The sequence below is a fragment of the Dendropsophus ebraccatus genome, chromosome 4 (genome assembly GCF_027789765.1).
Source record: "Dendropsophus ebraccatus isolate aDenEbr1 chromosome 4, aDenEbr1.pat, whole genome shotgun sequence".
NCBI lineage: Eukaryota > Metazoa > Chordata > Amphibia > Anura > Hylidae > Dendropsophus > Dendropsophus ebraccatus.
In genome coordinates this window covers 123,899,793-123,913,717 of record NC_091457.1, presented here as the reverse complement: position 1 = coordinate 123,913,717, position 13,925 = coordinate 123,899,793, and the positions used below count along the sequence as shown (strand labels likewise).

At 40.8% G+C, this 13,925-nt stretch overlaps 1 protein-coding gene across 1 annotated transcript in view; it reads left to right on the top strand.

The window, feature by feature from the left end:
- The window catches only part of SYNPR (synaptoporin), a 100,125-nt gene that overhangs the window by 54,197 nt on the left and 32,003 nt on the right, over positions 1–13,925 (top strand). The window contains exon 4 of the mRNA XM_069967931.1: positions 13,007–13,205. Coding sequence (XP_069824032.1) covers positions 13,007–13,205 — 199 coding nt within the window. The remainder of the gene's footprint in view (positions 1–13,006; positions 13,206–13,925) is intronic.

Genomic DNA, 13,925 nt, shown 5'->3' with positions numbered 1-13,925 from the left:
GTCCAGCGGTCTTGAGCACAAGAGCGGGGCTTGGGGGCCCCCCTGGATGTTGGGGGCCCCAAGCGATCGCTTTGGGTGCTTGGTGCCAAAGACCGCCACTGTGTACGTCTACAGGTGTGTACTGGCCACAGAGGTAGTTTGACTTAGCATTATGGAAAAATTATGGTTTAGACAAATGGCATGAGCTTTGGGTATGTTTAGATAGTATGAACAAGTACAAAAGTGACAATGAGTTAAGGCTGAGTTCACACTACATTTTTTCAATTCTTTTTTTCATCCGTTTTTTTTTGCAAAAAAAAGGATGAAAAACGTATAGAAAAAACAGATGCGTGTGTGCATTCGTTTTGATCCGTTTTTCCACTGACCACATTTTGGTGCCCGCTAAAAAAAAAAAACTATCCGTTTTAATCCGTTTTTTTTTTTTTTTATTATAGTGGAAGTCAATGGAAAAACGGATCAAAAACGGATGCACACACTTGCATCAGTTTTTTCTATCCGTTTTTCTGCAAAAAAAAACAGATTGCAAAAACGTAGTGTGAACCCAGCCTTAGTTTATGGGATGATGGATATGACGAATATTCCTCCAGCTCCACCAAAATTAGATGTTCTATTTTAATTTATTGAACAACATTGATTTCTTGGCTTCTCAACCAACATTTTTTTTTTTTGGCCCCTAAACTCTTATTTTTCATGGTTCAGAGTTTATACTTTTATTTAATTATAATGGTAGAGCGATTATTTTGATTTTATTAGCAGGTCTACAGGAAGGCAGACAATACAAGCACAGTAAATAAAAAAAGTCGTGTTCTGTCTGTTGTTTGACAGGTGATAAATCTTTATTAACAACTGCATAAAGCTCCTGATACACCAGACTAATCTGCTCGGGTTTTATACAGTTTTAAGTTATAATCTTGATGTGATTCATATGAATTTTGCTAAACCGTTTAATGTCCTCCCACATACTGGACAGATACATAGAATGAGAGTGTCAGTCCTAGGGGCCATTCAATTTACCATACATAGCTGTAAAGGTGATATAGTCTTACAGAGTATGATTGTATATTGTATACAGCATGAGAGACATGACATGTATCTTCTCTGGGAGCGGCAGGACCGATGAGAGTGTGGGATCAAATGGAACCTCCAGTAGATGCTATGGGGTCTGGCACGAAACAGCTTTCAGCTCATGTTGGGAATGCACATGGGCAACGTGAACAAATGTTTGCTTTAGAAAATAAAAATTCAGGAACAGGTGGAAATACCAAGAATTAGCCCTATTGAATGGTGTAGATCTGCTGCACTACTATAGTGCAGAGTCCCAGAGCACCCTGTAGGGTTAGGTGCTGGATCAACCCCAATAAACTAAGCATTATTGCACTTTATTCTTCCAATGGTCATGCACTGTATTACATTATTATGCTGTTACTATATTTATACTATGTTTGGCAGGTAACAAAGCATGATACAAGTATTATTTACATTGTTTATAGAGTTACAATGGAGAGAGTGCTAGAGTGCGGTTAAGTTGGTTAATGCTTTTCCTTCCACCCTACGGAGACAGGAGTTAATAGCATCTTGCTTTAGCTGAGAGAAGATGCCCTAGTTAGTCTGAGCTGAGGAGGCCGAGCCGATCACTTGGGACCCGCTGGCTCCTGGATAGAATCCTAAAAGTCTTCGAATGTACTTGTCTGAGGCCAGCATCTAAACTAGAGTAGACCAACATTGCTTGCAGTTGTCACAATAGATGGAAGGACAAGGAGGATCACTACTCTGTGCAGCTCCATAGCATGTAGCCTAGAACCTTTGGGGGCTTCAGGTAAGACCTAGGGATCCATAGCTGCCCGAGCTGTCAAGCTGTCCTGTCAAGACCTGCATGCAGCAGAGGCAATAGCAATACCACATTGAGTAGTAAGTATTTTATGGGACACCGCTGGGAGCCAACCAGTGTGAGACAATGGCTACCTCAGAGAAGACAGAGACTAAAGGGACTAGTGCATAATATCTAGCAGTTGCTACCTAATGAATAACCCTTCTACCACCTGCTAGATTATAATAGAGACTGTGCCTCCATGTTCTGGATAAGGGTTATGCCAAGTATTGCATCTCTCCAATCCCCGTGTTTAGTTTTCTGCTCCACGCCACCAAAAACACCCAAACATCTACCAAGCCAAACACCGTCACATATAGAATGTGCTTTAGGGGATCAAACAAGCATCTGTGCAGACCCCTCACATCTGTGCTGACCAATGAGAGAGTGGGATGACCTGTGGTGTCCTCCTGCCTCCTTATAGAACCAGTCAGTACTCCCCTGATGTCCGCAGCACGTCTGCCCCAAAATGGACCCTGTAGACCCTTTATGTAATACTCTATTTTACTCTTTAATTACTCTGTTATACTTATTTCCTATAGACAAATTGTGCATTGTTCTCCTTGTCAGCCCCCCCTATAACTTATGTAGGATTTATGATGATCAGATGCCATATTCCAGGCTCTTATTTTCTGAATACTAAACAGCCCCATACATCTTAAATCTCGATAAAGAGAAATAAACACTTCAATTCAACCCCTGCAAATGAGTCCCGGAATAGCAGCGCGCTATTTGTGAGGCAAATACAATGTTTTTTGTTGTTTGTAAATGGGTTCATGCGACCAGTGCTCTGTCACAACGCGGGCCTTATTTATCATACTTCTCTAGCTATAAAGCAAGGCCAGCACCTCTGTAAAAATAGCTCGAGATTTATGAGACGCAATTATACATCAGTCTTTATTCCATTTGTAGGACAATTGTGTGCTGTGACAATGGGGAGCAGATAGATACCTTTTTTTCTTACAAGAATTTAAAGTGATAGTCGGATTCTGATTAAAACTTGGCTGGAATAGCATATACCGCTAGGGGGAGGGAAAGGAGCAGCAGCAGGAGAAGAAGCTTGATATATAGCTTAAGGCCTTCGGCAACAACGGCCGTACTTTGTGCGGAGAGGAACATAGCCTATTGTTCTATGGGATCCCGGCCGGAGCATATACACATCGTATGTACAGTATACTCTATATCCCAATACAGAAATTTTCCTATAACATCAGTAACTACTGTTTTTGTTTATCTGCAGCACTTCAGGGCTCCAGGGGAGAGGGGGGGGGGGGGTGTTGAAAGGTTATGTTTTGTAATTGTGGGCTAAAATATGTATGTATATTGTTGAATTTTCTTTTTTGTTTTTTAAAGGGAAAAAAATTAAATAAAATTATAAATAAATAAAAAAATAGAGTTTTTATTCTGCTTTTATATTGCTTTTGATAATACTAATCTAATCACATCAGTGTTAACCTAAATTACATCACACTTACACATGGGGATACATTTATCATATGCAGCGCCCCTTGTATACGCCGCAGAAAAGGTGCAGATCTGTGCGGGCACGGCAAAGTGGGAAAGAGGCGTGGCCTAATTTATCATGGTTTACACCTGCAAACAGGCAGAAATCTACACCTGCTTTGGGACTATATCCATGGATAAATGAGAAAAATTATCTAAACTGTACCATGTGCATAGTAGTGACAAAAACGCTCATATTTTTAAAGCTTCATTGCTTAGGCTAGGTTCATACACAGTAAAATAAAAGCCTAAATATGACACTAATATAGATTTAAAAAAAATAATTGTAACAAAATAATGTGCTACATTAAAATCTATGGTGACATATTTTTTTGCAGTGTGTGCACAGACAGTTAATTTTCCATAGAATTTAAAGGAGAAGTCCCGTGAAACATAAAAATGACAGGCGGGAGGGTGTGGGAACATAATAAACAAAGTATACTTACCTGTCCCCATCCCCCATAGCGCCGCTCCCAGATCTCACTGTTAGCCACCGGCCTCCTGCAGCTCCTCCAGCTGCAATGTCATGTACCCAGTTAAAGGATTGCCTTCTCAGCCAATCAGTAATTGGGGCAGGCAATTGGGACACTGCCCCAATTACTGACTGGCTGAACTGGCAATCCACCAGCGAGGCTGTGCTGTTGCAGCTGGAGAAGAGGGGTATATGACATATCCAGATGCTGCCTGAAAATGACAGTCAGTGGCTGTCAGCGAGAGTTATGTTCCCTTAAACGCCCCCCCCCCCCCGCCTTCCTTAAATTTTTTAATTTAACAGCACTTTTCTTTTATGCAACACATTATTAGATTCAAAATGTAGCATTTTTTATCTATTTTACTGTTGCATTTCACTTTACTGTGTGTGAACATAGACATAGAATTACTGTATGTTTAAAAAAAAACTGTAATCCAAACCAAATTCTATTTTTCAGAACTTAAATAACTTATCACTGTTGTTAAAACTTTCAAAATCTAAAATCAGCAGGGGATGTGATGTGATATAAAGCAGGTTTACATAAATTTGACATAAATAATTTTAAATAGTTTACATAAATATTTATTTTTAGTTATCATGCTATAAAACAAAGCTATACTTACTTGTATCCAGGTCTAGTCTCCCAAAAGCAGCTTTTTGATTTTGTGCTGGTTGAAAGAAAAAAATACTAAACACAATGAGCTGTGACACTCTGTACTGGCCAGGACTCCCTGCTTCTCTTTTTTAATCAGCACAAGACTAGAAGGCTGCCTTTAGGAGACTGGGCCTGGATACAAGTAAGTATAGCTTTGTTTTATAGCATGATGACTAAAAAAATAATAAATGTAAATTGCAAATCTTCTTGATATCTTATCCCCTGCTGATTTAGATTTTGAGAATTATAACAACAGCGAAATTTTACAACGTATGTGCATGCAATGTGCATGTCCCTTTAATAACTGCTGATGTGGAATCATCCTTCCTGCATGAATTATATATTCTCATCACTATTAGCATTTCCAAGCTGAGATTTTCTCACTCGTTCCACATTTCTGAAATTAATTTTTTTTCCTCAAAAACTCCTGGAATCTTATTTATTATTTAAACATTATGCGCAAGCATGTTCTGTGCCTGATTTACATATCATTTATATAAACCAATAGAGTTTCTGATCTCTTTGGTACAACGCATTAAATAAACATGACATGAGCATTAAAAGAAGATTCCATCTAGATATCATAACTGTATAAAATTATTAGCTTTTCTTTACTTCACTGTAATTACATTTTCTTCTAACAGGTTTTACAGTAATATAAGAAAAATATAAACCTTGTAAGTCTCTGTTCACATGTTGTTTGCCATATACTGTATGCCAGGAAAGCTCCCAGTGTATAAAACAAATGCGTCTATGCATGTTCATTCACCTGAAAGAGGATAGAATGGCTGGGGTATAAAACTATACTTCTGCTGTAAGGCTATGTTCCCACAATATCTTTTTAGGGTGGGTTCACACGTAACTGATCTACATCGGATTTGCTGCAAATCCCTTACTTTCATTTAGAATAGGATTACATACTCGGAGCAAAAATTTTATTCCGCTGCGAGTATGTGAATGTGAATATGCTCCGGCTTACATCGGGAGCTCCTGGCATCCTGACATCCCTCTCAGTCAATCAGTGGCTGTGGTGGGGCGGTTCACTGATTGGCTGAGCGTGACATCAGGATGCGGGGAGCCACAGAAGCAGGCTGAAGCCTAGATGAGTAAAGTATTCACTGGGCCACCACAGGTTAAGGGGGCTGACATTTACATGCAGTGGGATGAAAATTCTGCTACGAGTACGTAATCCTATTCAAAATGACAGTGCTGGGAATCGATCATTGATGCCTGTGACCCCGGGTGCATAGCTGAGATCCTGAGAATATGCGGCCAGGATATTCCAGGGAATCGAGGCTAGCAGTATGTGACTAGTAGTGGTCCAAATGGGGCTCTGCTATTGTACTAGATACAGTCAGATATACAGTGCCTGGATAAACAATAAAGGGCACAGCTCTCCATGGGGGTCACTGTCCCAGCAGGGTTTAAATCCCACATTGGGGGCCCAATATTTCACTATCAACGTTTTTATCCCTAGAAAACCCTTTAAGCATAAACAATAAATGTCCCATTCAATGTCAGATTGCAAAAACGACAAGTGAGGAAAAATCTTCTCGACATTAATAAACCCATTAAAATCAGTAAAAAATATTCCTGAAGAACATGAAAGCGTACGAGTGATCAAGTTCCCTCAAGTCAAAAATCCATTTTACATTATTCTATTAAATTACTTTTACCCAGAAATAATTTCATAGTTTGAAGTAGCAGATTATTAAACTTTTCCGGATTATTGGATGTTCATAGAAAGTTATCTAAAATCCTCTTGTGTAATTGTCAGGAAAGCTTCTATTCCTGGACTTCCTACATGATTTCTATGCTGGATTAACAGACTTTATGGATTATCGGATGCCAGATTAATGGGATTTATAAGCAATATGGTAGTTGTATTAATTTAATCTATATGTTACATGTCTCAGCGTTTATTGTAAAGGGAATCAAACTGACTCACTCCTCTTAGATGTGATTAGTTTGGACACAGTGGGAACATATACCCTATCCCTCCTGGCGGGGAGTAGCTTCTGATTCCCTCGTCTCTCATGCATCATGTTTATTCATGTCCCCTCTGACTGAGTGTGAAAGATCATTAATTTCTGTAATGTATTTAACGGCTTCTTGGCATCACATGACCATTATAGCCAGATGTTCCCTGAAGGATCTGCGGAGGTCTCTGCATTCAGCCCCTATGGAGATGACACATTTGAAGAAGCCTCTGAAAAAAAAATAATGTGTTACTGACACTTTCCATCACTCATGATGAGAGGCACCGGTCTGCATTGTAAGATCCGCAGTATCACATTGTCAATATAATTGCTTCCAGCATCACAGCACTATGATACGGTGCTACTTGTACTTTCAACACAAGTGGGGTATCTACCTATTTAAGGGGGGGGGGGATTATCTCACTATTGGGGGCATCTACTTAATGAGAAGGGGATTACCTGCTGGGGTTATCTATCCCACTTGAAGGGGGGGGGCTACCTTTTACTTACTAGGAAGAACTACCTACCTACTAGGGGAAGCACCTGCCGTCCTCACACAGTTCACCTCCCCTTCCCCTAACCCATTTACCTATTGACGCTATGTAGGGCACCAAAGAACACATTAGTTGGAGAGCTGTGAGTAGAGAAATGCTGGAGAGTGCTATGGTTGTCTGGCAAACTCTGCAGAGAGAAGTTATGGTAGCCAGAAGTTTTTATGAGCATCTAAGCCAGATAGAGAAAAAAAGGATGTCGCTTGTATATGTCAATGAAGGATTTAGATGGCACTTCGTGAATCAGTGGTGCACATGGAAGGCATAGTTCCAAATCACCGATCATGGAGAAAAAATCCTCACCAACTTTAACTAAAGTGCAAACTCCCTCACCCTCCCCCCCAACGTAGATTATAGACATAGTACTTCTTAACCAAAATGACATTGATGACTGACATTTTTAGATATTAAAACAGATGTACCACCAGGTACATCGCTTTTTTGGGTTTTTAACTGCGACCCAGTTCCTGCACATGACACCAGTCTATTCCTGGGCACCGGACCGACCTGGAGCACTGGAGGTGGGCTGGCCGCCCCCTAGTGTGACGATCAGCCCTCCCCTCTGTGGCGCATCTCCATTGATAATAACAGAGCCATGTCACAGAGGGGAGGGGGTTTCGTCACACTGGGCAGCAGCCGGCCCGCCTTAAGTCCTTCATCTCCGGCTGGTGCTCGGTAGTAAACGGGCGCCGTGTGCGGGAATGAGGCCCTGGTTCAAAAAAGGACCATGCCCTAACGTCCTGGCGTCCTGGCGCTGGTCTATTCATGTAAAAAATAAAAAAGGGATCTACTGGTGGTACATTCACTTTAAACATCTTACAAGTCCTTTACATCTTTTAATGGACTTATAAAGTAAAGGTTACAACTGCCTTTTTATATTTTATGGCTATAGAACTATATGATTTCATCACACAATTACCAAGGCTCTATATCATCATCTGGTTCTTACAATTATGGGAAGTTGCAGACAGATGTAGATTTCTCCTCTAACAGCCAATTCAATGGAGTCCTCCGGAGAAGTCACTCTCCTCTATGGTTAATAGTCTCATCTGTGGTTAATAAACAGTGGTCCTGAAGTGGTGACCCTGTTTAATGGAATAGGATTTATAACAGGGCTGCAAAATCTTATAACCGATAAAAGAGTAGGATGAAGCAACATGTAAGTCAAATGTATTAATGCTAGTGATGAGCGAGCATGCTCGTCCAAGCTTGGCATTCGAGTATTTGGGTACTCGATGGCATCTCGCGATACTCAAGAAAATGGCATCATCCATTTCCTGTAAGTTTGGGCGCAATTTCTCAGCCAATCAACATGCAGGAGACTCTTTGGTACATCCTGCGATCACACGGGACCCATACATGTCGATAGCAGCGATTGGTTGGCCAGATCAGATGACCCTGGCATCAGATGACCCCGGCGCTCGGCTCACATGCATGCTGGAACAGAATAGGGACAGAGCTGCTGCATGTCAGGGAGAGCGTTAGGGAGGAAATTAGTGTTCCAGTAGGCAGGGATACTATAGAAAGAACCCAACAACCCTTGTAAGGGCTTAAAATCTTAAAAAACTTTATTACTTCAGACTGCTGGCTGGGACTTGCAGTGCAGCTAACACAATTTTAGCAGCACACTGTGGTGATCGGCTGCTGGCAGAAAGGGGACAGGTGTTGCATACAGACCCCAAAGAAGTCCTTAGTACTATTATATTGTTTTGTGGCTGGTGCTGCTGCTGTACATTGTATTTCTGTGAATTGTAGTACAGCTGCATAGAACCTCACTGCTCATTGTCCTGTGGAACAGGTGGCATAAACCATATACCACCACTTACACACAGACTATAAGACAACCTCCAAAAACTAGTGTGATCAGTATATTTTCTTATTTCTTCATTTCTTAGTGCAGTCATATCCAAGCTCACTGCTAATTGCCCTGTGTACGAGGGTGGCATACACTATACAGCTGCAGTTACCAACAGATTTTAAAATGACAACCTCCAAAAACTAGTGTAACCAGTATAAGTTGTGAATCACATGATACAGGGGAAATTACCCCGAATGCCAAAGTAGTCTGGGGGTGTCATGCCCCGGTTCAGGTCAGTCTAGTAACTTAAAAAGTTATTAAGGGTGGAGGAGGGGAGTAGTCAGCTTGTCAGGCACTGGCAGGGGAACACTATCTATGGCCTTTGACCTTCAAAGTGACCCTCATGCCTTTGACCGTGGTCGCGCGTGCCTTGCCCATCTTGGTCTGGGTCAGCACTATTGTCTTGAGGTTGACCACCAGGCTGTTGCCTAGAATTTGGCGTAATGGTGAGGTTAGGCAGCCCCAGGGACATCCATGCATTCTGCCCCTGCTGTTTCCTGTCCATTTCCGTGGTGTTCCGTGGTGTCAGGCTAAGTTTTTGGGTGGTTCATATGCTACCTCTGTTTAGATTGGTTCCCTGTGTTCTCACTGCCATGCTGTGTCAGCCTAAATTTTATGAGTGGTTCAAATGCTACCTCTGTTTTAATGGTTCCCTGTGTCCTCACCGCCATGCTGTGTAAGGTTAAGTTTTTGGGTGGTTCTTATGCTACCTTTGTTTTAATGGTTCGCTGTGTTTTCACCGCCATGCTGTGTCACGCAAAATTTTGGGGTGGTTCATATGCTACCTCTGTTTTAATCCTTCAGTGTGTGATCACTGCCATGCTGTTGCCCAGAATTCGGCGTAATGGTGCGATTAGGCAGCCTCAGAGGCATCCATACATGCTGCCCCTGCTGTTTCCTGTCCATTTCCGTGGTGTTTCCATCATTTTCTGAGGTTGATAGGTTTTCACACAAGCTACCCTGTGGCGAGTTTGGGTCCCCTGAAAAAATGCTTGAGTTTCCTATTGACTTCAATGGGGTTCATTACTCAAAATGAGCACCCGAGTATCGGGAAATATTGGTCTCGAGTAACGAGCACCCGAGCATTTTAGTACTCGCTCATCACTAATTAATGCTATCAGAGCAGTTAAACAGAATTTTTATTGTTCATTGCCTAAACCATAAAAAATAATTAGGTAGACTGTGTTATATATGAACCAGTTTGGGGAGGTGTAATATTTCAAGCAGTAAAGGGCAAGATTATCATGGAAGCATTTTAATTTACAAGCTCTTTGGAGAACTGGCAATAGATAAGGTAGCATAAACCTGTCAACTTGAATTTCTTTTAAGCGCAGACACTAATAATGCATTTAAGCTCTGTCTACATCGGTTTTGTGGTTTCTGTTTATAACAGTAACCACAATGCAGTCATTGCCAATCACATGATGGGGGCTAACAGCTCCTGATGGAGCTCATTGAGCTATAATGAGGTCTGTTGGGTTCCATCATTTAATAAAAAATAAAAGTAGCTCCGTATGCTACACTACTTTTCCACTGAATCTTATGGAATCTGCTAACAGGGCCCCAAACTAAAGCTCCAACACAAACGTGAACTCAGCCTAAGGCTTGTTCACAAGAATGATCATGAGCAATTGATGCAATGACTACAGCTTATAAATTATGAAATCCACAGTTATCTCTAATGCGTATATGTTCTTAGGGGCTATTTCATCTTGACAAGTGCTTTCCACTTAAGGCAAATGGCGAATCGAATTGTGGCTGTATTTCCCCTTTTTATTTGGTCCCTGGGAACCTCAACTATAGGTTGGAAAGTTTTTGTATTTGTATCTTATCTACATCCTTATTTGAACATAGGAGTCTACATAAATAATATAGCTATTAATGGTGTAGAATATCAGTGCTATCATTGAATCAATGGCAGAATTTTGAGGATGTCTTGTGGTATTGAAGAGACATTATTTCATTGGTCCTGTTCATTTAGGGCTGTTTACCTTTTTGTTTAGTTATCAATTTACTTTATATAGCCATTCGTTTTATTTTAGGAAACTCATTCACAATTCATATGTAGGTTAGTTTGGCCAAGCCTGTGAATGACTACATCTTTGGACTGTCACCAATGCTGAAATATTAATATGTGGTCAGTGCTAACTGTTTAAAGTGCATTACAGCATCATACATCAAAGCAGAAAGCCTTTGTTAATGTTCTCCCAAGGGAGTTAAGTTTCAGATATTAAGCATCTTACAAGTCCTTTACATCTTCTAACGGTCATTCTATCAATACCTTCCTGGTAGTAAATTGTACCAACTGTTTATGCTCTAATTAAAATCACAACAAATGTTTTAATAAGGCTGGATTCACACTACATTTTTTCATCAGACTTTTATCCATTTTTGCAAAAAACTGATGCATTTGTGTGCATCCTTTTGATCTATTTTTCTATTGCATTATCAAGAAACAGATCAAAAGGCATCCATTTTTTGGGGGGGCAGACAAAAATGTGGTTGACCACGTTTTTGTGTACATTAAAAAAAGGATGCATTTTGATCCGCTTTTTTCTATAATAGAAGTCAATGGAAAAACAGATCAAAATGGATACGAACGAAGGGTGTCTGCACCTATTTTTTGGTGAATAATTGGAATTTTCACCCATTTTTGCTCTAAATTCTATTTATGAACCAGTGTTCAACTGGCGAATATTTTTTCGATGCAACTTTTTTTTTTTAATCTGCCTGTTTTTAGGATTCACCCAAAAGTTGGCATTATTCAGGATTAGCGCAAAAATTATAATTTGCGACTTTTTAAAAAGTCACACAAACAGGTGCAGGCCTACATCTAGTCAGTACCAGGTGTATATGCTTGCGCAATTTTTGCAATTTTGCGACTTTATGTGTGACTTTTTACTTAGATGCATTCACTACGGCAGTGCTACATTTTAATGAATCAGTCAACAGATATAGGAAGAAATACATTCCAATCCTTATTAGAATAGTCACACACATTAGACTCCTTAGTAAATGTCCCCCTTAGTGTGAACCCAGCCCAACACTACTTCTATCCACTCCCACGCCTCAAATTGCTACATCATCATTTACCATCATATTTGTTTTTCTTTGAGCCAAATTACCCATATGCCCCACCACCACCACCACCACTAAGGGGCATCAATTTTCTTGCTATCTGGCTGGGTAGCAGCTTGTTAACACAGGAGTCTCCCTAACTACAAGGAAAGACCAGACAAGCTTAGCGCCATATTACACAGCCTTATATCCTGAATAAGCGAGCACTGAACTGCTAGAGAGCCCTTGCTTTAAAGGTGTAAAACAAAAAAGATATACTTACCTGTCCACATTCCCCACTCAAGGGATTCCCCGCTCAACGCAGCTGCAGCTCACATTACTGGTTCCATCTTTGAAGTGATGGGCAATCACTAGCCGAGATGAGGAAGGGCCTCGGCCAGTGATTGGCTGAGAGGCCTGTCACAGAGGTGGGTTTGAAAGTGCCAGAGACAGCTGTAGTGAGTGGGGAATTACAGAATCAAGGCAGGGGGAACATTGACAGGTAAGTATACATTATCTTAATTATCATTATCTTCAGTAGTGATGCTTGTCCGACGGTTGATGATTATTAAACATGTTGAACCGAGCTGATGATCGGTTCCTCAGCTGATTGTTGTCTTTATTACATGAAGTGATACCTGCCCAAATTGCTCAGTATAATAGGACCCTTATCCCTTCCCCTGTTTAACAGAAGGGACTGACAAGAAAATAAATAGTGAAGGGGTTACAGCCCTCCAGAGATCACCACAAACCCCTTTTTCTGCACCAGGGGTCAGACTTTTACCTATGACATACTGTATTTATGGCCTGTCCTAAAGATGAATATCCCTGTCTATACAGTCTACTGATGACCATAATAATCTGACAGAAAGGTTCCTATTCATTGCATTGTATAAAAGTAACATTCCACCAATAATAAGAACCACCATGTATCCTATCAAATATTTACAACCTTCGCTGTATGAACTTTATAATGCAATATATATAATTGAATCAGAAAATTCTCAGCTCCTCATCGGATTTGTGTCTTGTCTGTGAATTGTGTTCTTCTCTGTTTTTTTTAGGTTGCATCAGGTGAATTTTGATGTTCCCACATGCGAAGGGAAGAAAAAAGAAAATCTCTCGCTGATAGGAGATTTTTCTTCTTCAGCTGAGTTCTTTGTCACAATTGCCGTCTTCGCTTTCCTCTACTCTCTGGCTGCCACAGTTGTCTACATCTTCTTCCAGAATAAGTATCGGGAAAACAACAGGGGGCCCCTAATTGTAAGTCTTCCAGTCACTTTAAATACTGAGCAAAGTGAGCAATGTACTTCTATTGTGTTAATCTAAGAAAATACAGCTCTCTTTTTTGCACACACATACAGAAATATTTCCCCCCAACTGTGATAAATGAAATAACACAGGACGGTAGTATCAAAGGGTATGGCCTACTACTTACTACTCAGCTGTCTCCATCAGTCCCATAATGAGTAAATGGAGCGTCAGTGCTCCTGCTTGCACACAGGGCCTCCATTGTCATGACTGGTGGGAGTCCCAGCATTCAGACACTTATAACTATTAATGAGAATCTACTAGAGAAGAGCGAACCTGGAGCATGCTCGAGTCGATCTGAACCTGAACTTTCGGCATTTGATTAGCGGTGGCTGCTGAACTTGGAATAAGCCCTAAGGCTATGTGGAAATCATGGATATAGTCATTGGCTGTATCCATGTTTTCCAGACAACCTTAGAGCTTTATCCAAGTTCAGCAGCCCCAGCTAATCAAATACCAAACGTTCGGGTTCGGATCGACTTGAACCCGAACCCGGTTAGCTCATCTCTAGTATCTACCTTTGGAAAACCATTTTGAAGGGCACTTGCATTCATCCATGTACAACTAGATACAAGATGTGGTTTATAAAAATAATTCCTCCTAAGGGCTATTTTCATGGTTATGAAATGTAGACCATGGTGGTTTGTGGCAGAACCCTGTTACTTTATTAAT